The 25,135-nt window shown below is 38.1% G+C and overlaps 2 protein-coding genes across 29 annotated transcripts in view; both read left to right on the forward strand.

The window, feature by feature from the left end:
* Nucleotides 1-20,832, forward strand: part of AFDN (afadin, adherens junction formation factor) — a 93,155-nt gene extending 72,323 nt beyond the window's left edge. For 9 of the 28 annotated variants that reach the window (XM_026846179.1, XM_026846169.1, XM_026846161.1 and 6 more), the window contains 8 exons: nucleotides 216-307; nucleotides 745-933; nucleotides 3,547-4,569; nucleotides 6,451-6,486; nucleotides 11,159-11,293; nucleotides 13,250-13,766; nucleotides 17,402-17,486; nucleotides 18,639-20,832. In XM_026846179.1, the coding sequence (XP_026701980.1) occupies nucleotides 216-307; nucleotides 745-933; nucleotides 3,547-4,569; nucleotides 6,451-6,486; nucleotides 11,159-11,293; nucleotides 13,250-13,766; nucleotides 17,402-17,486; nucleotides 18,639-18,783 (2,222 nt within the window). In that variant the 3' untranslated portion in view covers nucleotides 18,784-20,832. Of the gene's footprint in view, nucleotides 1-215; nucleotides 308-744; nucleotides 934-3,546; nucleotides 4,570-6,450; nucleotides 6,487-11,158; nucleotides 11,294-13,249; nucleotides 13,767-17,401; nucleotides 17,487-18,638 lie in introns of those variants that run through there. The other 19 variants (XM_026846175.1, XM_026846188.1, XM_026846187.1 and 16 more) reach the window with 12 other exon arrangements.
* Nucleotides 19,013-25,135, forward strand: part of KIF25 (kinesin family member 25) — a 49,982-nt gene continuing 43,859 nt past the window's right edge. Inside the window, exon 1 of the mRNA XM_026844567.1 lies at nucleotides 19,013-19,027. Coding sequence (XP_026700368.1) covers nucleotides 19,013-19,027 — 15 coding nt within the window. The remainder of the gene's footprint in view (nucleotides 19,028-25,135) is intronic.

A 25,135-nucleotide genomic window follows, 5' to 3' on the forward strand; every position in this document is an offset into this window, starting at 1 on the left:
CTCCACCAGTTTTAGAGCTGTTGTATCCAAAAAGCAGATGATGGTTTTAAAAAATTGATTAAGTTTAAAATGACAATGGAGTACTAACATTTGGAGGAAGCCTCATTAGAACTATTAAAAGGAAAAACCAGTTATTTTGTGAATACTATTACTTTATTAAGTTATGTAAATTTTTATTAAGAGTCATGTAAATGTGCACTTCAACTTTCCAACAGATCAGCCTCCAAGCCCCGGGGGAAAGAATGCATATGCATCTGGAACTACCACCAAAATAACCTCAGTCTCTACTGGAAACCTTTGTACAGAGGTCAGAAGTGGCAAGCAAAATGCTGGCTATTAAACTTTCCTTAGCTATCAGTAGCGGCAGTGTGCTTGAGTCAAACCAGCATCTGTCTTAACTATTTGAGCATAATGCTGGTGCTAGTGACTGGGTGGGGGTTTTGCTTGTTACAGCTAATGAAAGATTGAGACAGCTTCGAGTGTTTTTATTAAATTTTTTTGTTCATGAAGTTGTCCTTGTGATTTCTTATGTTTGAACAATATTGTGTACTTGTTTTCAGACCATAAAAACATGAGTCATAACTGCAGTTATGTTTGATATTAGACAACCTCTTTATCTCCTGTTCCAGACAAATAATGCTCTTATGAGACAAAAGAAAACGTTTGGAAAATGTTTAGAATAATACTCTGTACAGATCTGTGTGATTGGAAAATTCTACCTTATGTTCTTTCTACCTTTTTCAGGAACAGACTTTGCCTCCACGACCTGAAGCTTATCCCATCCCAACACAGACCTATACTAGAGAATATTTCACATTCCCAGCTTCAAAGTCCCAGGATCGAATGGGTCCAGCTCAGAGTCAGTGGCCGAATTATGAAGAAAAACCACAGGTCCAAGCAGAAAGTAATCATTCAATCAATTCTACAATGCAGGTGAGAAGTAATTTCTTTCAGTATGAGAAGAAATCAGAAAGAAGCTGCTTGCTTTAAGTTGCCAAACTGGTGGAGACATTCTTTGCGGAACAGTCAGCAGCTCTCTGTAATCTCTGAGCCGTTGAGGGCAAACTATACTGTGAGATGGGGAACAACTGTACTTTTGCTGAGGTTGGCTTGGGTTCAGAAACCCTACTCTCCCCACCCTCGCCCCCTAGAATTTGTTATCATGTTCTCCAGACCTGTTATCTGGGATATTTTAATCCCCTGCTAGAGGTAATGGGATGTCTTGTAAAATGTTTTGTTGTTTTCTAAAGAGCAAACTAAATCTTTCACTTTTTCAAGAAGTTTTATGTTGAAAAGTCTCTTTGCCTGCAGGGTGCATTGTTTAAGTGACAAAGCATTAAAAATGAAATAAAACAGTACTTTGAGACCTATCCAAGGTCTTCACTGAAACACATTCCCTGCTCTCAGCTACAAAAAGAAATAAATTCAGGTTGCATCTGTTATCAAAGTGCAGATGCTTCTTGACCTGAAACGAATTTACACCCACTGTACCTTTATAAATTCAAAAAATAATGTTGTTCTGGTCTTCGTAAATGAGGGCTTTACTCAGATCCATACAGGAAATTAAATCTAGATCTATTAAACCCAGTCACTGGATCATCTATTTCTCTAATCCACCAGAGACTTAAAAATATAGAGAGAAACTTTTTTTGCTATTAATTTGTGGTAAAAGCAGAGCCTTACACCAGGCTCGGTATGTTTTAATTTTGGAAAAGCAGTGTCATATAAATTTTCTTGATATTGTGTGACAGAAGCAAAGTAAGAATTTATTATTGATTACTCACAGATATATTGGCAAGTTAATTTAGTAAAAATTGAATTTGAATCAATTGAATGAATTTAATCAATTGAATAAAAGCTGAGTGCTTTTTTTTTTTTTCCAGTATTATAGCTAGCAAGTCCTAATTATTTCAGCTGTTAGGAAAATAGTTGTTATACCCAAAGCAGGATGGTAATTTTGAAGGCAAATGCTCCAAGTTAAATGACAGTGGCAAACAGCTATAGAAATACTTTGCTGAATTTCCATGCTTATAACTCCTTCATGTTTCGTGATTTCATCTCACCTAAGGTGCATAGTTAATGTCTAGGCTCTCTCTGTCAGTGATGGGACAGGGGGAGGCTGGTACCGCCACAGAATGGTTCCTACTCATTTGTCTTAATGGGATGAATTACTGCCTGGACATGCATATCTCTCCTGCTTAAGACAAGCTTAAGTGAGCAGCTTAGATGAGATGGTTAAAACTGGTGAGATAAACCCCATCTGTTGAAGCTGTTGACAGATGCCAAATTTGAACTATGGTCTTAAGGCTGAACGCAGAGCAGAAAAGGATTTTCACAAAGCAAACAACTAGAAGCATTAGCTCCTTACAAACATTGAAAGGGTACGCAACTTTTCTGTGCCATATAACAGCTTTTAAGTTGAAATTAGAGGAACATAGACTTTTAAAAAAAAAATACTTCCTTTTAATCTTTACAGTGAGAACTGGGCTTGTAAAAAAGCTGTTGTAAGCTACTGACTGATGCAAAATGCCTGTTTTCTGTTCTGAAGCAAACTGTTTGGCTAGGTGCATCTTTACAGCAAATCTCACACAAATAGCTGTGTGTTCTATTAGTTTGCTGGACTAATAGAGCATAAAAAATACACTTGTTCCTTTCAAAGAAGGCATTCTTCAGAGGTCATGGTTAAGGTCATTGATGGAGGAGAAAGAAAAGGCGTTTGCTTTGTTAGTCTTCTCTCAGTTGTTGATAATTGGTACATTATGTGTTCAGTGCTTAGTAGTTCCTAATATTCAAAGTATGAATATTTGCTTCAAGAAAATCATTAACAGATTTGGTAAGCCTAATTTATGATCCAGTATTTTTCTTCAGGAGGTTGTACATTGCAGTGAGACCCTGAGCTTGTATAAAAAAAGACTTGGTGCTGACGCACTAAAAAAGGCGACAAAAGCTCAGACCAATACACCCATGCCCCAAGAGCAGGTAGAATTAGCCCCGACTGCCCAGATTCCATGCCCATGAATGGTGCTGTAGTAATGAGAGCTTCCCATGGGTCATTGCACCTGTTAATGGAGGAGGGTGGGCAGAGGCTCCCCTGTCTCTTTGTCAGCAGCCTTTCTGTTTGCCTTCCCAGTAGGAAAAATGTTCAGTCAAGCCAGTTGAAACCTGAATGGCAGAGCTGGTATGCCTGAGCTGCTGTTCCGAGCTGCCAGGGGTCTCGTGCTCGCGTGTGGGGGAGGGGTTGTCAGGAATAGTCCTGAGAAACTATGTGAGCTAGAGAGGTTTTCAGCTTTGCTATTTTTCGTTCATCCTTCTTCCCAGTCCATGTTTCCAGGAGTTTTGGAGGTTGCAGTCTTTCATCACTAATGAGTTAAAAAGACTGAGAAGAGTAGTTTATTATTGGTTTTGGGAAACTTACTGGGCATGGAAATGCTGAAATTCACTAGAAGTAATTACCTTTGATAATAAGAATGTGGTTTGTGACCCATTTTCAAATATATTTTAATATAGATGGACTATGAAATACATGCCTTCTTTAATTTTTTCCAGCGTATAGCTCGTTCCCAGGAAGAACTCAGAGATAAAGTTTTCCAGCCAGAGAGGAATCGTTTGGAAGTTGTTATACGGAAGGATGTAGAGTACATTGATCGGAAGTCAGACAGCGATCAGTGGATGAATTCATCGGTGGATTCTAGCACATCTAGCCAAGAACACCTGAATCATTCATCCAAACCGGTCTCGCCTGGTTCTTGTTTAGCTAAAAGTGGACCTGGCCGTTGGAAAACTCCAGCTACGAGCCAGCCAACTCCAGTGGCCATTTCCCAACCCATCAGAACAGATCTTCCCCCTCCACCGCCGCCTCCGCCAGTGCATTATGCAGCTGAATTTGATGAACTACAAATGGATTTGCCTCTGCCTCCCCCTCCTCCTCCAAATCAGATAGGAGCACAAGCATCCTCCCAGGTAGCTGCTGCTGAGCGTAAAAAAAGAGAAGAGCATCAGAGGTGGTATGAAAAAGAAAAGGCACGTTTGGAAGAAGAACGAGAAAGGAAACGCCGTGAGCAGGAGAGAAAACTGGGCCAAATGCGTTCTCAGCCACTAATTCCCACTCAGCCTGTGGTTCCTCCTGTTTCCCTTCAACAAGTGAAATCAGAAAAACCTTCAACCTTGCAGAGGCCTCAAGAAACAGTCATTCGAGAGCTGCAGCCCCAACAGCAGCCTCGGACTATTGAACGGAGAGATCTGCAGTACATTACTATTAGCAAGGAGGAACTGTCCTCTAGCGATAGCCTCTCTCCAGATCCCTGGAAACGGGATGCTAAGGAGAAACTGGAGAAGCAGCAACAGATGCACATTGTGGACATGCTGAGTAAAGAGATTCAGGAACTGCAGAACAAGCCTGATCGTACAGCGGAAGAAAATGACCGTCTCCGCAAACTCATGCTTGAGTGGCAGTTCCAAAAGCGACTTCAAGAATCAAAGCAAAAGGATGAAGATGATGATGAAGAGGAGGATGATGATGTGGATACTATGCTCATCATGCAGCGACTGGAGGCAGAAAGAAGAGCAAGGGTAAAAGGGGATAATTTTTTCTAGACAACAGCATTGTAAATATATATATATCTTGGTGGGTTCTCTGGCTTTGTCTGAGTGTTTTGATGTTCTTACAGGGTAAAGGAGGATGAAGCTTTCTTAAGTACCTTGACTTTGAAATTGCTAACTTACAGTGGCTTCACCAGTTAAGTGATATATTATGAAAGTTTCATAGCTACCCATTACAGAATCCAAGTTGGCAGTCAAATTTACTTTTCTGGTTGTGGGAAAATTTCCTATGGATAAAGGGATTTTGCCATGTACCTGGAGTAGGGTTAGAAGGTTAAATATGGCACAGATTTGCCTACAGGAAGGCAAGCAAAAACATTTGAAATTCTGAAAGTCTCTAGGAGAATCAGGAGCCAAAACAGTGTGATGATTATTTTTTTTTTTTTCCCCTCTTCTCCACCCCCTACCCCCACACCTCTCAAATATATTTCCCTCTAAGAGTTCTTTTTTGTAGTCGTGGACCTGAACACAGACACTGAATGCATGCTCTTTCCAGGGGATAGCGAACTGAACTGAGATTGCTCCTTGCTGGTCTGCTTCCAGGTGAAGGCTGAGGTATAAGGCAGCTGCTACCTCTACCTTTACCACCACCTCAGTGGTGACCCCAGCCATGCTGGAGGAGAAGCATTAGGTTGAGCCATGTGGTTTTTGGGGTGTTGTAACTAATGCACTCTGTCTAGGGTTCCAGCTCATACATACCTGGATTTTGCATGGTATCCAGTTTAATCAATATCTGACAAGGTTTGCTTTACCTTAGGTTCAGTATTGTGAAAGCTCATAATATATGTAATAAGATAATACAACTGAATAGTACGATGAAGTTTTTATCATTCTGGTGACTGTTGTCTCTCAGAATCTGTTAAATGAATTGTTACTGAGAAACAATTTCTGTAGGAAAATTTGTTTTTCTGAATAATAGCACAGATACCAACATTACATACTAGTAGCCGACAGGCTTAAAAACTAGCTCTGTAATATGCTTCTGTTTGTTTATCTTGAAAAGTTGACTTAACTCTATGATAACCAGTTTTTAATTCTTGATAAATGTTTGGACGTGCTGATTTTGACTTTCAGAAATAGCTATTGGCTTGAGTAGCATTTGAGTTTAGGATTGTTTTGGCAGCTTGTTTTCCTAAACTTACTCTTCTCATATTTGCTGCAGTCTGCATTGCTTTCCTTTTTTCTTGTGGCTAACTTTATTACTGTGTAAAACAATAGATACCTCAAACTTGGAAACTGAAGAAAGGAAAACCTAAATATATCTTTGGCAAAGATGTTGCATTAAAGCCCAGCATGGCTAGCATGTAATTTGTAGCACATAGGCAGTTACCTATGGGCATTAAAAAAAATCCATGTAAAACTGCCATTTTAACAAAGTGTCTTTAAAATTTTACTGTAGCAAGCCTAAAAAAGCCATATGTAATCAACAGAAAGCCAGTTGTATTGCATAACATTGTATCAGTCTTCTCTGCAAGTGCTGGATTTAAAATACTGTTTGTGCATAAAGTTCTTCCAGTATTTGGGAACATTTTGAAACTAAAAAATAACAGTTGTCTTGAATTGAAGTAATGTTTGCATTTTGGTTACATTTCACTGTCTATACTACTAGAGATGCAATAAGTAACATCTCTGGAGAAATACTGAGGTTTTGAATGAGTCAAACCAATACTAAGAAAAATTTTAGATTATTTGATTGTTTTAATTTCTGTATTTCAGGATTATGTCAACTCAGTTCCTCATTCTAAAGCAACTGATTTAACAAATAAAAATGCTTTTGAAATAGCACCAGTCTAACCTATCTTTATTTTCACTGTGCATCTTTCTTTTTTTCTCCTTTCTTACTACCTGCAGCAGACTGCTGTGCCAGCAATCTCTGTTCTAGATTTGGTATGTTTGTTTCTTTCTCTTCAATATCTCTTTCCCATTTCAATTCCTGATATTGTTAATAACCACTCTATGTGCTTTGGATGATGATTTGGCATCTTTCGGTGTTCAAAAATTATTGTGATACAATAAGCAGTAAGTTAACTGTAAGCATGCATTTGAATGTTTCCAGATGTGGTGACTCCTTTCCCTGTTTCCTTCCTTTTAGATGTGTTCTGCTTGCAGGCTTGATTTGTTTGTTGTAGCAGTGGTTTAATACAAAACTATGTATTTATTTTGTGCAATCATGTTTATAAAAATCTTACTAATAACTTTGAATGCTGTGAGGTAAGATTTCCTCCCTTCCCTTCCCTGCTCCTGCAGGTTTTAGAAAAGCTCTAGCAACTCCTTTCCTTTCCAAGTGAAATTGTTTTGAGAGCCTAATAATACAGCATGCTGTTTCAGCCCATGCTGAAACCCTGTTGTTTACAGGTGTTACAGTTTTCTCATTAAAGTAAGAATGGATTGTAAATGCAGAGATTACTTTTGAAGTAATATTTCCAAGTAGGTTACATATATATATACAATTATTAAGTTACCATAAAATTTCAGTTTCAATTGGTCAGTACTGTTTTCTTGCATCTAGAGCATGATAGCCTTTCAAATTGGAGCGGTAAATGCTGTAATTCCAGCTAATTCTGTATTTTATTGCTCTCATTAGAAGTTCTGTAGTCTTCTAGAGAAGATATACATCCCCTTCAAAGTGTATTTCTACATAATTAGTATACCAATTTGAAAGAAAGGTAATGCTTGCAAGTCCTCTTAATATGATTAATTTGTGCTGCTGGAAAAAAGTGGAAACATGTCTGTTTAAAACACAGATTTGGATATTTGGCACTGCTTTATTTAAAAAAAAAACACACTACCACCTTTTAAAATGCATACTTCAGATTACTTAGTCTATCTAAGGCGTTCAGTTTTGTATCTGTGTGGTACATGAGCATTAAGCAGTTGACAGCAGTGAAATGGGTGAAGCATGTCAGCTTTCTGAATTAATGGACAAGCCAGGAGTCATGGATTTTTTAGACTTAGTGTCTGTCAGTATCTTTTCTTATTACTAGTCCTATATTTTTTTGCTTAAGCCTCAGTCCTTGGAGCTACGACTGGATAAACTACTTTGTCAAGCAGGCTGTAAACTTCTGGATCTTTCTGCGACAGGGGGTTATGAAGGCGTACAGTATCATCAGCCTTAAAAATGAATTGGATAAATTCATAGACATCACACCTGTAAACAGCTACTCAAAGGATTACAGAAGGCTGTACCAGCTGACAGCTCAAGTATCATGCTGAATACTGGGGAAATACTAGAAGAAATGGCCAAGCTCATGGGCAGCTCTGCTTGCCATGGTCAGAGACAGAACACTGTCCTAGATGAATCTATGGCCTGAGTCAGTCAAGGATTTATTATATTCATAATTTTAACTCTAAAAAAAAGAAAACTAATTCTGAAATAGATGATGTTGAATGTGCTGTACCCAGCAAATACTTCTTTTTGCTAATTTCATCATTTTCATACTATTGACATGACTTCCTGGGCATAGTTGCATCTATCCTTTGCCACTTCATGTACCCAAGTAATTACTACTCTGTTTCTAGAAAAAAAAAATACCACTGTCGAATGCTGAATGCTTTTTATGTATGTCTAATGTGAGCATTGGTGATAGCTGTCTGCTGATTACAAGGCTGATGAAAGGTGATGAATAGTTAAGGAATTGTCAGCTTGGCTACTGTGTGTCTTTTAAAATTCCCTGAGCCACTAACAGATCTGACCCAGCTTTAGCTGTCATAAATAAATAAGTTTTTAAAGTTGGAACATCTTTTAAAGTATTCTGAGCAGTGCTTGGAGAAAATAATTTTGTCTGGAATCTGAGACTTCCTGGATGCCCGCCAATCCCATGAATACCTTAACATTTCTGATACAGATCAGCCCATCGGCCCCTTTGCGAGGAGCTATAGCTCAAAAGAAAGGTGGCCTTTTTTGCCCTTCTGGGTAGGAATAGCGTAGCAAGCATATGTTGGCGATAGAGGGACAGAGTTGTGCAGCTAAGCAAACTGTTGGCAGTTTGCAGCAGAGCTGGGACAAAGCAGGGAGAAAAAATTTGTGCTTTGTGCTTAGCTGCTTCACTCAATTACAGCTGGGAGAATGTTCTCAGTCACTCCGACTGTACGGATCAGTTATTTCTACCCGTTACAATGTAAACACATGCTGCTTTGGAGAAACCCTGGAAGTACAGTAAATCACATGAAAACATGACTTTTAAACTAGAGAAAAAGTAAGTGGGATAGAGAAGTATCAAATCAAAGTATTCAACCTGGGAATCTGTTAACTCTCTTACTACAAATGGGATGTGAAGCTGATTTTCCTTAGCGTCTTGCAAATTAGGGATGAAGTTTGAATTGGGTACTGTTATACACAATTACAAACACAAACGTGCCTGCATATGCCCTGGCATGCCTCGCCATCCCCCAGCTCCCTGCCTTGGTCTGAGAATGCTCCAAAGTAGAAACTAGTTACTAATCATGAAGACATGAAATTTCACTTTCTTAATAATTACTCTATTTCTGCTTGTGCCTGACATATAATTTTTGGCCTTTTTACTAGGTATTACGTTTAGAATAGCCTCTGACCTGGATGCAGTTGTCTTTGCAATTATTATGGTTCAGATGTTAACAACAGTTCCCAGGTGGGCAACCCTGCCCAGTTTTCCTTTCTTTCTTTAGTTAAGGTCACAAGAAAATAAAATAAACTAGTCCTACTTCCCCTTTAGTTTGAAATATTTTCTTGTTTAAGTGCATTTGAATAGGAATACTTGCTACTAAGCAAAAAGGCATCCATGCTGTAATCTGGGATCAGTATTTGCCATATTCAGAGTTTTTTCTCTAAGTGCAACTTGGGTCAGTCAAGTTGCTTTTCTGTACTTTTTCACTGTGCAGGTTTTGCCTTTGGTTTTTTTAAGAGGAAATTACTTCTATAAACTCTTTTGAATTACTAGCTGTCTTTCCTTTTGACAGCAATATTATCTCCCTTGCTAAAATAATGTCTTTTAAATAACCAAGGCAAGAGACTTAATCCAAGCAGGGAGTTGGTTAACTACTTTACTCCCTGCTCTACCATATATATTGAGCTTGATCTCTATCTTTACGTTGTTTTCAGTTAGGAATTACAAAAGTTTTAGCCATAAATAAGGGGAATTTACTCGGAGGTGCCATCCTTTAGTATACATTTGATAAATTACTGCCTAAATGAAATGAATTAATTTTGTTCTTTAGCTTTCATGCTCAAAAATGGAGGCTTTAACACTTCCAATGAGAGGTGTTTTCACTGCAATTAGTCTGTATAGTTGATTGAAGATGTAGAAGGCAAATGCTTTCAAAATAAACTGTTGTACAAGGTCATAAGGTACCTGTAACACACAAATGCTACATGAACAGTGGGGAGAAATAGTTACCAGAAAATTAATCAAAAAAAAAAAGTTTGTTTTTAGAATTCTTTGGAAAATTGATTAGAAAACCTAATCTGCTTTAAAACACATTTCCTGTGAATTAATTGGGGGGGAGAGATACCTACATGAAGGTTGTCCTCACAAAGTCTATTAAAATTAAATTTCTCTTACTATATCATTATTGCTTTATCTCTTAAGGGCCTTTCTCTGGAAATGAAACTAGATTGTTAAAACAAATCCAGAAGTAGAGAAGTATCTGTGTTACATGCAGCTTATAGCAAGATCCAATGATTTCCTGATTTATACCACGCAGTATAAAAGATCTTCAGGGGAGGTGGGGGTGCTGGTGATCACTTTAAAACTTATGCTACAATAAGAAATAACGCATCATGTAGTCCGGTTAATTTCTACTTGTGAATATTATTGTGCTAGTGAATATTCCTGTCCATCAAGGGCTTAGATACTGTTAGCTTTGAGAATCATGCAAAGTTTGGATTGTTACTCAGTTTTCTTATGTGTGCGGTGTTTATCATAAGCATATATAAAATAGTATTGTCTGTTGGACATCAGTTGTTCACATGAGCTGTTTAATCTCAGTAGTCAAGGATTTCTTTGCCCTTTTGCTTTTTCCAAAACACATCTGTTGCAGATACAGTGGGAGATTTTATTTATCTCCTGAGACTATTTGCAGGCTTGCTGAATGAGCCTGTTACTTTAAATGGATTGACCCTTTGACTAATGAGTCATGATTTTCCGGTGCTTAAATACTAATCCAAAATGAAAAACCAATTGGCTGCTGGAGCTGTGGGCTGTTGGTTCCAAGTATTTAATTTCACTTTACTGTACCTGTGAGACTATGGTTGTTGAAGCTGTCTGGAACGTGAGTCACCTCATTCTTCTGCTAGGGGTTCATGTATGACTGCTAAAAATGTCTCCCTGTATGTTTTGTGCTTTTATCTATGTAGTTCTGTGTGTATCCTTTTTTCTTTTTTCTTTTCTTTTTTTCTTTTTAAAGGATTTTGGGGAAACCAATGTAACAAAGCTTACTCTTAACAGCTGGAAATAATATTAATTTATCTGTAGTATAGCATTTTCTACTGAATGAGTTATTTTTAAATGCAAATACTCGGGTTACATTTTTAGACCCATCTTATCCCCAGGTGACAAAAAAATTAAAGATGTGTCTCTGTTAGTTACAGGATGAAGAACGCAGAAGGCAGCAACAATTGGAAGAAATGCGCAAACGAGAAGCAGAAGATAGGGCCAGGCAGGAAGAAGAGCGCCGACAGCAAGAGGAGGAGCGGACCAGAAGAGAGGCTGAAGAAAAGGTTGTGTTCTTCTGAGTGCTGCAGGGCCTCTTTAACCTGGCCAGTAACAGCTCAGTGTTGGGTCAGCAGGGGTTAAACACACTAACCCTAGTGATAAAGGTCATGGCTCAAGACTTAAGTTTATCCAATATAAAATAAAATTTAAAAAATAGCTCGTTTGTGGTAGCTGGAGTTAACTGGTGTTGCAGAAATAGTACCATAGGCTTACTGGCTGAAGGCTTTTAGTAGTGACAAGGACTTGCCTTCAGAGCCTTTTCTGAACGTTATGGCAGAAAACAGTTACCTCCTGTTTTCCTTCAGCCCCCAACATGACATGCCTACCTTCTTTATTGTAATGGCTGAGTTAGTGGTGCTGGTGGTTTGCTGTGTCTCAGAGATGGCACTTTAAATATTTTTGCAGTAATTGTTTTATACAGATAGAGAAATACGAAATACAGTGGAGTATAGATGAGTACTCCATATTGTCTTCTATGATTGGACTATAGGAGGAAAGGAAATTGGTTTTTAGAAAGGAAGTAAATAATTTCAGCAGATTAAGTTACTGTACAATCAAGCAGATTCTAAAATCTCAATCTTCTGGATTCCTTCAGAACATTATACATGAATTTAAGAAGCTTTATTCAAAACTGGAAGACAGAGCACCTTATTTGACTCTTAGCATGTTTAAGACCTTCCTCTGAGAAGTGAGGAAGGTGTGGTGTATCTGGACCGAGGAAAGTATTTTAAAATATACTCTAGGAAGTTTTTTCTGAAAAAGGCAACACAAAAAGGCAACTAAAACAACCCAACCAAGGCTTTCTTAATTTCTGACAGTGACGCAGCCAAATGACATTTGGATCAGACACTTGAAAGGGTTTTCACTGCCAGATCTTGACTGAGACACTCATACAGCTGCCAACTCAGAGCTCAGTACCATCTGACCACTACACTGGTTTTGGAGAGTAGTACAAGGAGATGAGTTTCGTGTATTACTCTAGATGAACAAGATCGGATTGATTGATTATTTTTTTTTTTTTAGGATAACTGACTCATTGTGTTGAGCAGATAAGCAGGATAAGGTGGATTTCTTTAAACACATGTATTAAAACCAGAAAGGATGGTTGTTCAAGGTGTCATATATTCTCAGCAGAAGTTATACTGTGCTTAGAGAAAAGGGTTTTTGTAATATATGTTTTCCAAATATACATCTTCGTTCATTATCAGAAAAACTGAGTAGACCCTTGTATTAATTTCCAGTGTTGCTTAGACAAGAGCTGAACCAGAATTAAATGTTCTTTAGTTTAAAAACAGTAAAAATCTTTTAAACTGGAAAAACACATAGAAGATATTTCATGGCCTTTTAAACGATCAATAGCCTCATATAAATATCATTGGCAATAGGGTTTTTTAAATTTTTTTTATAAAAGTTTTTTTAAAACAGTTATTTGGTTTTTCTAGTTTAGAAAAGTTCTTTATAATTTGATTTGTATGTGAAAGTAGTTTTCCTGGTGTTTATACTAGAAGCTTTGTTAGGAGTCATCTATTCCAAGGCTCTGTTGATTAATTTACATTGTATAAGCAGGCAGCAAAATTACAAAGTTCCTTTCTAAGGTGGTAGTTAATTTTAGTTATTTTCCTCTCCCACAGATTCTTTACAGCTTCAGTAAATCTACCCCTTATTAACTGTAATTACATTTTGCGTAATAAATGCGGGAATTGCCCTTAGTTCACACAGGCAGTTGCCTTAGTTACCACAGGCAATGGTAAATCTGGAAATAACAGCAACGCTGTGTTACAGGATGACTGCCATTTTTTTAAATAGTAGTAAATATACTTTGTATGAGCCCATACAGATGCCCTGCTTATTGCCAGAAAAAGATACAAAAAAAGATGTTTGTAGCTCGGTGATGGAAAACTTAAATTTCTTTTAGATTGAAGTGTCTGTCTTTCTGACCACTGTTTCCTCTGGACTTACAGAGGCGACAGGAAGAAGAGTATTACAGTCGCTTAGAGGCTGAAAGGCGCAGGCAGCATGATGAAGCAGAACGAAGATTACTGGAACCTGATGAGCCTGGTCTGTACAGACCTCCACTTCCACGGGAATATGAACTCCCATCCCCAACCCCTTCATCTAACGCTCCTCCTCCCCCACCTCAGCGAAACACCTCTTACCTCAAAACACAGGTCCTCTCCCCTGACACGATTTATACTGCCAAGTTTGTTGCATACAATGATGATGATGATGAGGAGGAGGATTCCAATCTAGCAGGTCAGGATAAGTACTCCAGCACAAGAAAATCTTATGGTGACTTTCCTCCTGCCACCCTTAAGCCACAGCAGCCCTCCCGCCAGCCTCGCCCAGTTTCAGATGGCCTCTTTCTTTCCAACTCATTCCAGTCATCTCCAGTCAATGCCAACAGTACTACTGCCAAAAAAAGCCAACCCCCACCCCCACCAACCAAACAGAGTTTCATCCATGCCAGCAGCTCTAAAGGTAGACACCATGAAATCAATCATCTCTACAGAACTATCCTCAAGTTTTCAACTCTGGTGCTGCAGATTGAATCGCTTCCTTTGTGATTTATCTTTTTCCCACTTAATCACTATTTTCACTGTGGTGATCTAACTTAAATCCTGACATTACTATGAATCCTTCAATTTTTAATTGTTTTGATCTCTCAAATTTCCTTGTTCCTTACCCAGACTCTTCAAAAGCAAAAATTCTGTCTTTCACAAAATCAATCAGAAATTATTATAACCTTTACTCAACCAATTCAAAGTACTGTTGGTTTTGGCTTTCACTCTGTATCTTTCAGTGATTTGTTTTGTATGACTGACCACTGGTTACTCAGGACATCTGGAAGTGCACCTTTCCTGAATGCAGAAAACCTTTTCTAATGGGTTCAATGGACAGAGCTTCTCTTCTGCTTTTGTTATTGGCCAGGGTTCTCTCAATAGTGTGTGCAAATGGCTTTAAAGATGACCTTGGTAGATGTAGTTCTTAAAAATACAAGCACCAAGAGACATGCAGGACATGCAGTTAGTTTCATATATGAGGCACCATTCCTGTACTTCTAGCTTGTACAGTGCAGTTTTCTTGCGAAGAGAGACAAAAATCTAAATTTCATCTTAGTGCCTTTTGCCTTACTACTTCCTTCCCCTTCTACACTCCGCTATTTCTTTGTCTCATCATCTTGTTTCTTCTATAACTCCAAGTGGGCAACCATAATGGAGTTTAATTTCAAGGAGAGCTCTAGCTGCTAGTAACTTCAGCACAGTATTTTACCTGCAGAGTACTAGTTTAGCTATACTCATAAATTCCAAGTTAATTCAGTCCAGAGTTCCATGCTAATATTTTTTAAACTGCTGCTCTATAGGAGGAATCTTATATACTTTGCTCCTTGAGTATGTGTCTCTGTAAATCTCACTCTAATAAATTTGCAGTTTATTAATATATTTTGTCTTTAAATAGCAGCATCTGCCAGCATTTTCTCTACATTTGTTTTCTTCTTCTGTATTCTTCTGAAGGGAATGGTGGCCATGACATTCCCCTAGTTCATTCTTATGCTGGAAGTCATCAAGTTCCAGCTGATCAGATCATCCTTCTAAAATGCAGAGTAGCAAGTCACCCCAGATAGCAAGGGAAAGTGTTTATGCTGGCTTCTAGCTAAATGACTAACTTGTTTACTGGATACAGTTGATTCTTAGCAGTTTCACTGTTTGGGGTCAGTACAGCACCCAAGCTGCAAAAAGTGTCCACACTGATACGCATTTAAAGGAAAAAAAAACCCAACAAACCAACCTGTTTGTTTACCCTGGTGTTGCCTGTCAGATCTTGTAGCCCCTGTGGATCCTGCAAGCCCACCTGTCACTTCTGTCTGGCTCTTGTCACAGGTTCCAAATCTTACAGGAAGGTGAGGGAAGGTTTTAGCTTTGCAGTGTGTTGTCAGTAGAGTGGAGTGTAAGTAGACACAGTACACTGCCTGCTCTGGGCTACCATTGCAATGCAAATAATGCCATTATGCCTACCTAGTACCAATAAACCCACCACCAGTGAACCCAGATCACGGTTTTGTATCAGAAGGACTCTAGCATTTGGGCATCTTATGTCACACAGAATTAATGAATTAAAATACAATTAAGGAAAAACAGGAAATGTGTGGAAAAGATTCTTTTTAAATACTATGACTATGTTGTGAGCTTGCTCTTCGGAATATTCTGAAACGGCAGGCTTCTGACACAAAACTTCCGTATATTGTATGTCTACTGAATTTCTGTTCTTTCAAAGGACTTTTTAAAAGAAATTCTTATTTGAAACTGACTATAATAGAGTGTAAAATATGCCATCCATCAAAACATGTAGGCTTCCAAAGGCCCTTGCTTCTCTTCCTTACTTGGCACTTTGAAGGCTGTACATGTGATGAATTAAGTAACTGAAGAACCATCAGTCAGTAGTTGTCACCACCACTCTTCCTGCCTCCCATCACCCACAGTCCAGAATGCCATTTTATTGTAATTGCATTTCCCAGTCCTGTTTTCTGTTAATTTTAATGGGAAAATGGATCTCAGGAAAGTGAAATGTTCAGTGGTATTTTTTGTGTGTGCACGTTTGTTTTTTCTGGAAAACAATCAGAAGGACAATCTACAAAGATTTGGTCAGGGCTTTGGTAACAATTAAGGAATATTGTAGTATGATGCTTCGCCTTTAATAACCTAATTCATAAATCATACAACTAATTCTGAATACTCTTATCTCATAATTTTTAAAATAGCCATGAGAACAGGTTAACTTCACCTGATTGCTCAAGCTTCTATGAAGACCGCCTGCGTAACGTACAAAGCCGTTTGCACAAAATGCAGAATTCACTGTGCAGTTTACCATCTCCCATCTCGCTGACTCTGTTACATTACTGTCCTTTACAGCTCACTTCTGTTCTGAATGTTAACTCTAGTAAACCACGCTTCTGCAAATTTTGCTCTCGTACCTTCTTCCACTGGGTATCTTAAGACCTTTGGGTCTGTCAACTAACCAAGAAAAAAAGCCAACACCTAAATCAAAACTACTGTCTTAAAGCAGGTGGAAGTGTGAACCGCAGCATATGGATACAAGCTTTTCAAAGTAGGGAAGGTAGTACTTACATGCATGTAAAACTCATGTCTGAAAGGAAAAAAAAAAACAAAAACATTCATATGCCTAGCATACCTAGTATGATTTGGTCTGCTACAAATTTTTGGTGGAAAAAATACAGCCTCCAACATGCTAGCTAAATTTGCTTGTGTGTTCCAGCCTTGTATGTCTCTTTTATTGACTATTAATGAGAAGTTACATATACCAGTGGAAGAAGCAAACATTTCCTTTTGTACCAGAGAAGGTTCACAAGACATAACATGTACAATATTGAGATCAGAACTGTCTCAAGGCAAATCTGAGTATTTTGCTGACGATTACTCTTTTTCTGACAGTTATTAAAAGAATATAGTCTTAAATATAAATTAAATTATTAAACTTCTTGATTGGAAAGAAAAGGTTTTGTCTTGTGGCCTTTAGAAAGAATTAATATAATGTGTAAAACCTGTATGTTATATCAACTTAAACTAAAGGTGCAGTGCTGCAAGATGCTTGCCTGAAATTTAAATTTAAGGGATAGGGGGAAGAGGGCATTTTCTGAGTGGTAATTTACTTAATCAGACTAAACAGAGACAAAAATTTGACTGCTGAATTGCAAAGATGGTATATACTATCTTAGCTTACTTTCAGCCTTATAAAGAGAGCAGCTGCAGATAACTTACTTCCTGTGGAGCTTGTTACAGGATAATGGTGTTGCTCTTTCTTTGAACAGCTTCTAATGTGTGTCTTGCAGTAGAGCCATAATAAGATAAAGAATGTGATTTGATATGTGCTCTGATTCAAAATTAGGAATTAAAAAAATTGTAGCTGTTTTGAGGGGGAGTGGAGTTTAGTAGTTCTGGTTTTAAATTTTCTAGAGGTCAGATAACCCTCTAAATTTATTTCTAATTCTAGTTTGAGATTATTTCTTGAAAGAAGCACTGCACCTTTTTGAAGAAGAACAACATAAAACTTTTGTGTTGTAACTGCAATCCTTCAATTTACTTTTTCTTTTGCATAAGGAATAAATTCATACACTGGATCTACAGGAGCGGCTGCTGGGGCCCATGAAGTTTATCGGGATCCAAGAGACAAAAGATCTAAAAGGTGACATGCAGAAGTCTATTAACTTCTATACACCTGACTTGACTAATTTCTGCAATATTTTCTGTTATTGTTGTATCTCTGTGGCTTATTCAGGAGTTCTGCAGTTGGTTCTGGAATGTCTTGAGTTACTATAACATACAACCAAGTTCTTCATAAGTCTTTAGGTGATCTGAAGTCCTACTTCATAGCAGCAAATTTCAGTGCTACAAAATGAGTAAACTGAGTCATTGTAAATGAATAGCTGCAACTGGTTTAGGTGTATTTATAAATCTGAACAGTACCTCTAAAGTGCAATTATTACCGAATTTGTAATGAGCATAAATAATACAGGCTGTGTCTTGTATGTGAGTGGCAAGCTTTACTGTGTAGCATACAAAAGATGTGACTGGGTTTGGCTAGGATTCTGCAGAAGCTGTTAGCCCAATTCCTGCATTTTAACATGTAGTTAAGGTTTCAGTGGAGCGTGCAGAGCAGAGACCTCTTGAAGCTAAAAGTGAAACATCTTTTGATCAAGAAATTGAAATACACATTAAAAACTTCATTATATGAGGTTTCATCATGTATGTAAAGTACTGTTACAGCTACAGCTAAGAGTGATTGGAGATCTTCACTGTGGTGATCAGAAACACATAATACAAAAATTGGTTTGCTACAAGGGTAAGAGATAAGTGCAAGAGCTTAGGCAATGATTGCACTTGGAAACTTTGCCATTATAGAATGAAATACAGAGGTTTTGAGCCTTTACGGCATACTTCAGTACTAACAGCTTTTACCAAGACAGAAAACCTTTGTACTGCAGTGCTCTTTCCTAGTCACGTGCCACCACAGACAGGTTTGCAGATTTAGCCATAGCAGCAATGCTGTGTTAATGTAGACAAGAGCCGTAGTTGACACCAGCACTTCACCTTGAAAACTGACAGCGGTCTCATTCACGTTAATGTGCCAGCGATGGTCATGAGCCATTAATTTATCTAAGTGATAGCACAATGTCAGAGTTAAAGGTATGTGTGGGGAACAAAACCTTGCAGAATACCAAACAGAGTATTTTGCTGTAGTCAAAAAAGCTGTCAGTGAATACATGTCACTAAGAATTACTATATTTAAGAATATTGTAGATAAGAATTATAACAAAGACTTTTTTTCCCTTTCTAGTCAAGATGCAGATTTACCAGGAGCACCAGAAAACTTGACGTTCAGGGAACGCCAACGACTTTTTTCACAGGGTCAGGATGTATCCAATAAAGTAAAAGCTTCTAGGAAATTAATGGAACTGGAAAATGAGTTGAACACAAAATAAGATTAAAGCACCTTACCAGATGTAACTGAAGATCTCTAATCTGAGGGATTGAAATGGGGGGCACACTACTAATGAACAGAAAATGAATGTTTTCTGAAAAGAGTGACTTTGATTCCTCTATATCTAAGACTGTTAATTAAGATTTAGAGATGTTGCAATAGCAAGAAAACTGATTACTTTGCCAGGAGCTTGTGGTTTATATGATGAAAGCACTGCAAAATTTTAAGATATGAATCACGTGAAGGTAACTTTTTTTTTTTTCCTTTCTGTTTTGGGGGTTAAGTTCTTGTGCACCAGACCAAGTAGCACTTGTCAAAGATAAGTTCTGTTTCCTGGTGTTTTACAGACACACTTTTGTTTTAGCTGCTGAGCAGAGAGAGTGAGAATAGCTTGAACTGCCTAAACTAAACTGTGCACTAGAAATTAGCATTTTAGGTTGTTTGATAAGCCAATATCTGGGCCACCTTAAATAGAACTTTATATGCAAGTTTGATATACTGTATGGTGTTCATAGAATGATCAGCATATCAATACAGATCTTACCCTTACTTAGTACTGGAATAACACACATTCTGTAGGTAGAACTTTGGAATAAAAACATTTCTAGTCCTATGTATTTGTTGGGTCTAAAATGGTTGCCTGAGAACTTATCTGTAGTTATGGAAGAGTCTGTATGTTGATGCATCCCCACTGTATGTGCTTCAGACTTTCAAAAATGTGAAGATAAAACCTTTGGATAGTTGTTTTATTAAAAATTACATTAGCAATAGATAGTAGGCTACACTAGTGGCCCTTCATCAGCTAGGACCAAAATGCTAGTAACGTGTTAGAGGCAAGGAGTAAAGATTCCAATTCCAAGGTGAGCAGAACAGATACGTAAGTTTTATGAGAAAGGTAAATGAGAAGTTATTAGGCAGTGAGGCATGGAACAGTATTGATAAATCTGCTATTATCAGTTCAGCAATATCTTTCTTGTTTTTTCTATGGAGAAGTGAACTGGCACATTAGAGAAAAAGTCTGAGGTGTGAAGCATCAGATACAATACTGCTGTCTGGGAGTGGGACTGTTAGCAAGGCGGTTAACAGACCTGGTGTGCTGGCAAGGAACCATCTCTGCTCACACTGAGGAAGCAGTGCTAGCGAGCTCTTCTTTAGTCTAGTTGGCTTTACTGACATCCTGTTACTGTTGTACTGAAAATCTTTTTGGCAGTTCAAGCTATTTTTTCACACTGTAATAGCCTTATTTAATTTTAAATTGTTAATCTTTCCTCCCACTATTTCTTCAGCTATGCATATGTGGCTGATGATGTTGGGAATAAGGACCTCATCAGAGTTTTTCTCATTGTGTGATGTTAAGACAATATATATTGTGATTCCAAACAAATTTTCTATTTGACAAAGCCCTTTATTGGCTTTAGATGATTTTTTTTTTCCTGTATCATATTGTTCTCTTATAAATATATATTTAGGAAATTGTGCACACTTCCAAATACAAAGGGGTAGACTTTCACTGCCTTAGGAAAGAAATCACTTTTAATAAGAGTTGTATGATAAATAAATGCAAGTTAATGAAAATTGGAGTGTAAATATTTTTTACATATTTCAGGTTTCTTATTTGAAAGTGTGCTTTTACCGTTTCACCTGTTAAATATGAAGTAGAAGATTAAACTGGTTCAAAGTGTTAATGAAGGATCTGCATGCTTGCTATGTCTGTTAATCAGGAAAAGCAAGCCTCTCCCAATTTATCTTGAGAACACTAGCAGCCTTACAGTGACAAACTTTTCTTAAGGAAAAAAGAATTATGCTGTGGCTGAATTACTGTTGCTGCTAGAATCTGAAAAAGGCTTAGCAAAAATACCCTATAACCTTCAGTTGAGTGGATTTGGCCGCTATTGGGCATTCGGGTCAAGTGTGAATATGTGTAAAAGTGCTTTTCATATTTGTCTGTGCATTATTATGAGAAACATCAAAACTGCTGTAGTTTCCCATTTCTACTGTATTTCACTTGCAACCTATTTTTAATAAAGTTTGTATTGTATTTAACTTTGCATTAAATGTTTTTTGTACTGTTTGTTACTTGATTCTACATTTGTAACATTATGATAAACTAAAGGGGCTCTTGTTAATATGTTTTGCCTTACCTGTCCTTTTAAAATACATACACCAACTTTGGTTGTAAATCTCATAATGAATAGATGAAAACATCAAATTTTATATGGAGAATCAACTAAAGAGGGCTGATTCTCAGTGATCAGAGACGAGAATTTCTTGGCCTAGTGTTTTTCAATGTCTGTAACAGTGACTTGAAGTGATGTTTGCAGCTTAACCAGCAACTTATGAATTGGTAAGTATTGGTGGAGTAATTACACAGGCTAGTCCTACTGTGTTTGTATCCTCCTCAAGTGCAAAGCTGTATTTCGAACAGTGAAGGGGAACCTGGAATGCAGCTTCTTTTGGAAGACTAAACAGTATTGCAGCCAGAGTATCCATTGTGATTGCTGTGGTTAAAAAGTCATTTGATCTCTTTATTTTGAACACAAAGATGGGATAACTTCTTGTCAAGCATCTGGAAAAAAAATCTGTTTGACCTAGGAGTTTGGAGGGGTGGACTCAAATTCAGTGTGTAGTTTGAATGAAGGTTGAGTTAAAGCACTTAGGAATGGTGGTGCTCCTCCTTTATCTTAGGACTGATACGGGTGGATGACCTGATTCTTGATGGGAGACAGCACCTTAATCTCTGCTTGGGGCGGAAACTGGGCATCAGTGAAGTGCTGTAGGTGCTTTCTGCCGGAGCTGAACGTTCACTGGAGCCAGGCTTGAGAGCCACCTTCCAGGTGAGTACCGTAATCTCTTGAGCTGTGTGGTCTACATTCTGGAATTTTCAGAATCACTAATGAGGACATTCTGGATTTTAGAATGAGAGATGTATGTATAAACGCAGGGAAGGAGCCAAAGAACCACAGAAAGCCAGAAGTGCTGTTCAATATATTGGAAGGAAATGACTGCCTGGACCTCAAGGCATGGCTGAGAGGAATCTTTTATCCATGTTTTGAGTCTGTAGCTTTTGACTGTGAGAACAGCCTAAAGAACTTTTAATTTTGAATATAGAATGTGTAGTCTAGAAGAAAAATGAAATAGTCCATTGTCCTTCTGTGTGGTAGTCCCTCAGTCTAAGCAAGAGCAAAGAACTGGTACAAGCAAAAAGTTATTTAATTGGTGAGATTATAGTTGTTGCAGCTGTGAACTGTGTCATAGAATCATCTGTTTCCAGACTAAAGTGGTCCAGGGATTGTGGGGGAGGAACTTTATGATACGTAACAAGGATGATGCATTTTCAGTGGGAGGACAAGTTTTGAGCTCTGCCTTGCACAGGTTTGCAGAGTGAGCATGCTAGCACGATGCAGCTGAACAGTGCAGCATCTGCCTTGCTTTAGGGACTTGAGCTGTCATCTTCAGTAGCACACTTCTTGATACTGTGATTCTTCATGACCCTCATGGTGATAACTTTGAATTTAGATTTGCATATACAACAAGGTCTGCTGCTCCCATCAAATACTCTTAATTATTTTAAACCTCTGTCAAATTCTCCCTTCTGCATCTATCATCCATATACACTGCTTTTCAACTGCTCTTACCTACTGTTTGTACTATAGTCTTGCTGGTAATTGAGGAAAAGGTGGGGAAATGAAGAAATTGACAAATTCCGTAGTATACATCCTGTTCACTGAAATAATAAATTATATACCTGATCATACAGATTGATGTTTGTAGGTCAAGCAATGAGTACACAAGCAGCAGAATAAAGACAACCGTTCAATAGGATAACATGAGAAATCAATAAATAATAGCAGTGGTAAAAAATGAGCCTCACCGAGAATAGTCACATAGTAGCACACATAGTAACGCCTGTATTGGATAATAGAAATGGGAAAACATTTGCCTCTTCCTCCTGTTTTGTCAGATGATACTGCTGTCTCAAATGGTCACTTAGTGGCTGTGTGGCCCAGAAGGAAAAGCCTCACAAATTAAAAATTCTGAGTTGGACAACTTCTTTCCCAGCTGTAATGGCAGGTAAACTCCTTAAGGAGATCAAAGTGCACTACACCTGCTCAGAGAATCTCAGTTTATTCTTAGTAACAGATGGATGTTCAGAACTGACCTACAGTTACCGAAGCAAATGTCTTGCTAAAAATGTGGAATGAATTATTTATTCACTGAATAATGTTTTAGGACGTTCAAATGGTAGGCTGTGTGCAGTACAGCAGTCTCACATTACTGTCTGCTGAGTGATCTCATGGGCAGTAGAAAATCCAAAGGTGTACAAAAGTGAATCTCCATGTTTGGCACAAGGAGGACAGCATCCTTCTCTCTTGGTGCTTCTTCCAAGTGCATTTCTACCCATTCTGTTTCTCATTAGTGCACTTCAGAATGCCATAACAAACAACTGGTATCAGAATAGTGAAGCTGGGATGTCATTACTCATGATGGTTCCACTACTGGGCTTAACATGAAACACTTAAGAACTATTTATGACAATGCTTACTTAGTATCTTAAGATTTATAATCCACTCTAGTATTTCATTGATGCTAAAATTAATACAGTAAAATGGGCAATTTCATTAAATTTCTGGCCCTCCAGTTCCCCAGCAGGGTCTAAAGGCAGGGCTCTCCATTTGCAGGGGGAAGACAGAATCAAGTTGGTATAAGTGTGGGTTAAAACCCAAGATTCTTCAAAGCAGCAAATCAGTATAGAAAGGTGTACTGGGATACAGCCTTGCAGCATTTCCAGAAGATAGCTGGATTTTATGTTTGTTTCTTGCCTAGATCACACTGATGGGACTGTCTTGTTCCCTGCACATCAAGCCAATTCTCCTGAGCTTTAGAAATAGAAGGAAGATCCCAAACAAGAATTGCTGCTGTTATGGTGAGTCACACATCATATTGTAATTATTTTTTTCTTTTTTAATACAGATGGGACTGAGTTTTCAGTACTACCCAACTTTCAGGTGTGCATAGAGAAATGACTAAAAAGTAGTTTGGGGATGCTCAGTTTTAGGTTACTAGTTCAAAGTCAGAGTGATAGTAAATTGTCTTCTCTGTTACAGCCTACAGAAACAAGATTCTTAATCTCATTCATAGTGGGTAAAAACCCACAGTAAGAGAGAGATCAACCATTATGCTTCAGAAATTATATTTGAGATGAAGCTGGGTTTTGTTGGAAAATAACATTGTTCTGACTTGATTGCTGCTGCAGGATAAGCATTACATATAAAAATCACAGCTTGGTGTCAAGAACTGAGTCTCACCACCCCAAGCTACTCAACTATTCTAATCCCAAAATAGCTGATGTTGATAAAATCCTGTCTGCCTTTGTGCCACCATCTCCTAACATGTACAGTATTACAGTACTTTGGAACTCTCCTTTTAGACTAAATCCATTTGTCAGATTTAATTTTTCCACCAATGCAGAATTAGTTCCAAGGACGAACTGCTGAGAGACTTTCAGTCAGTTTGTTGTGTTTTTTTTTAAAGCTGAGGGTACAGTTTATGGGAGGAAGTTGCAGTATCACAGAAGACAGTCGATAGAGTGGCCCAGGGATGTTTGTTTTGGTCTGTGAGAGAGGGGCTGCATCTGGGTTCCTCTGTGAAAGATTCCTATCCCTTTTGTGCCAATTGTGGCAAGATTTACTGCTGCATGCCTTTGGATTTTCAACTGCCCATATGAGAGCATGTTTGCCATTTTCAGTAGACAGTAACTTGAGACTGCTGTTTTGTGGAACTGGATTCCTCTGTAATTATGATGTTGGCTTTGGTTTAAAAAAACCGCCACAACACTGTAGTGCAAAAATAGTATTATTTCCCACTTCTAACTGTCTGGCATACTTTCACATGTAATAGTCAAATACTATTCCGATTGCTTTCAAGATAACTTTCATCTTTCAGCGCAATACAGTAGAGCACTACATAGCATTACTAACGTGTCACATACTGGCCTCAGAAATCTTAGTATGAAACCCCCTGCCACAGCCTGAATGATAGCTCCTGTCTTGGGCAGCCTCTTAGGACTCCTACACCATCTGGACCTGCAGGCTCTGTCCATGTCCTAAGACTAGCCTTAGACACTGGCTTTGTTCACAGAGTTACTGGATAGTTGACCTCTAGACACCATCTAGCCCAGGGTGAAAGCAAGGTCAACTACAACCAGTTGCCTAGGGCTGTATCTAGTTGGGTTTTGACCATCTCCAAGGGTGGAGACTCCACAGCCACTCTGGGCAACCTGTGCCAGTGTCTGACACCCTCACAGTAAAAAAAAAAAAAAAAAAAAAAAAAAAAAAAAAAAAAAAAAAAAAAAA

The sequence above is a fragment of the Athene cunicularia genome (genome assembly GCF_003259725.1).
Source record: "Athene cunicularia isolate RWA chromosome 3 unlocalized genomic scaffold, athCun1 chr3_part1, whole genome shotgun sequence".
NCBI lineage: Eukaryota > Metazoa > Chordata > Aves > Strigiformes > Strigidae > Athene > Athene cunicularia.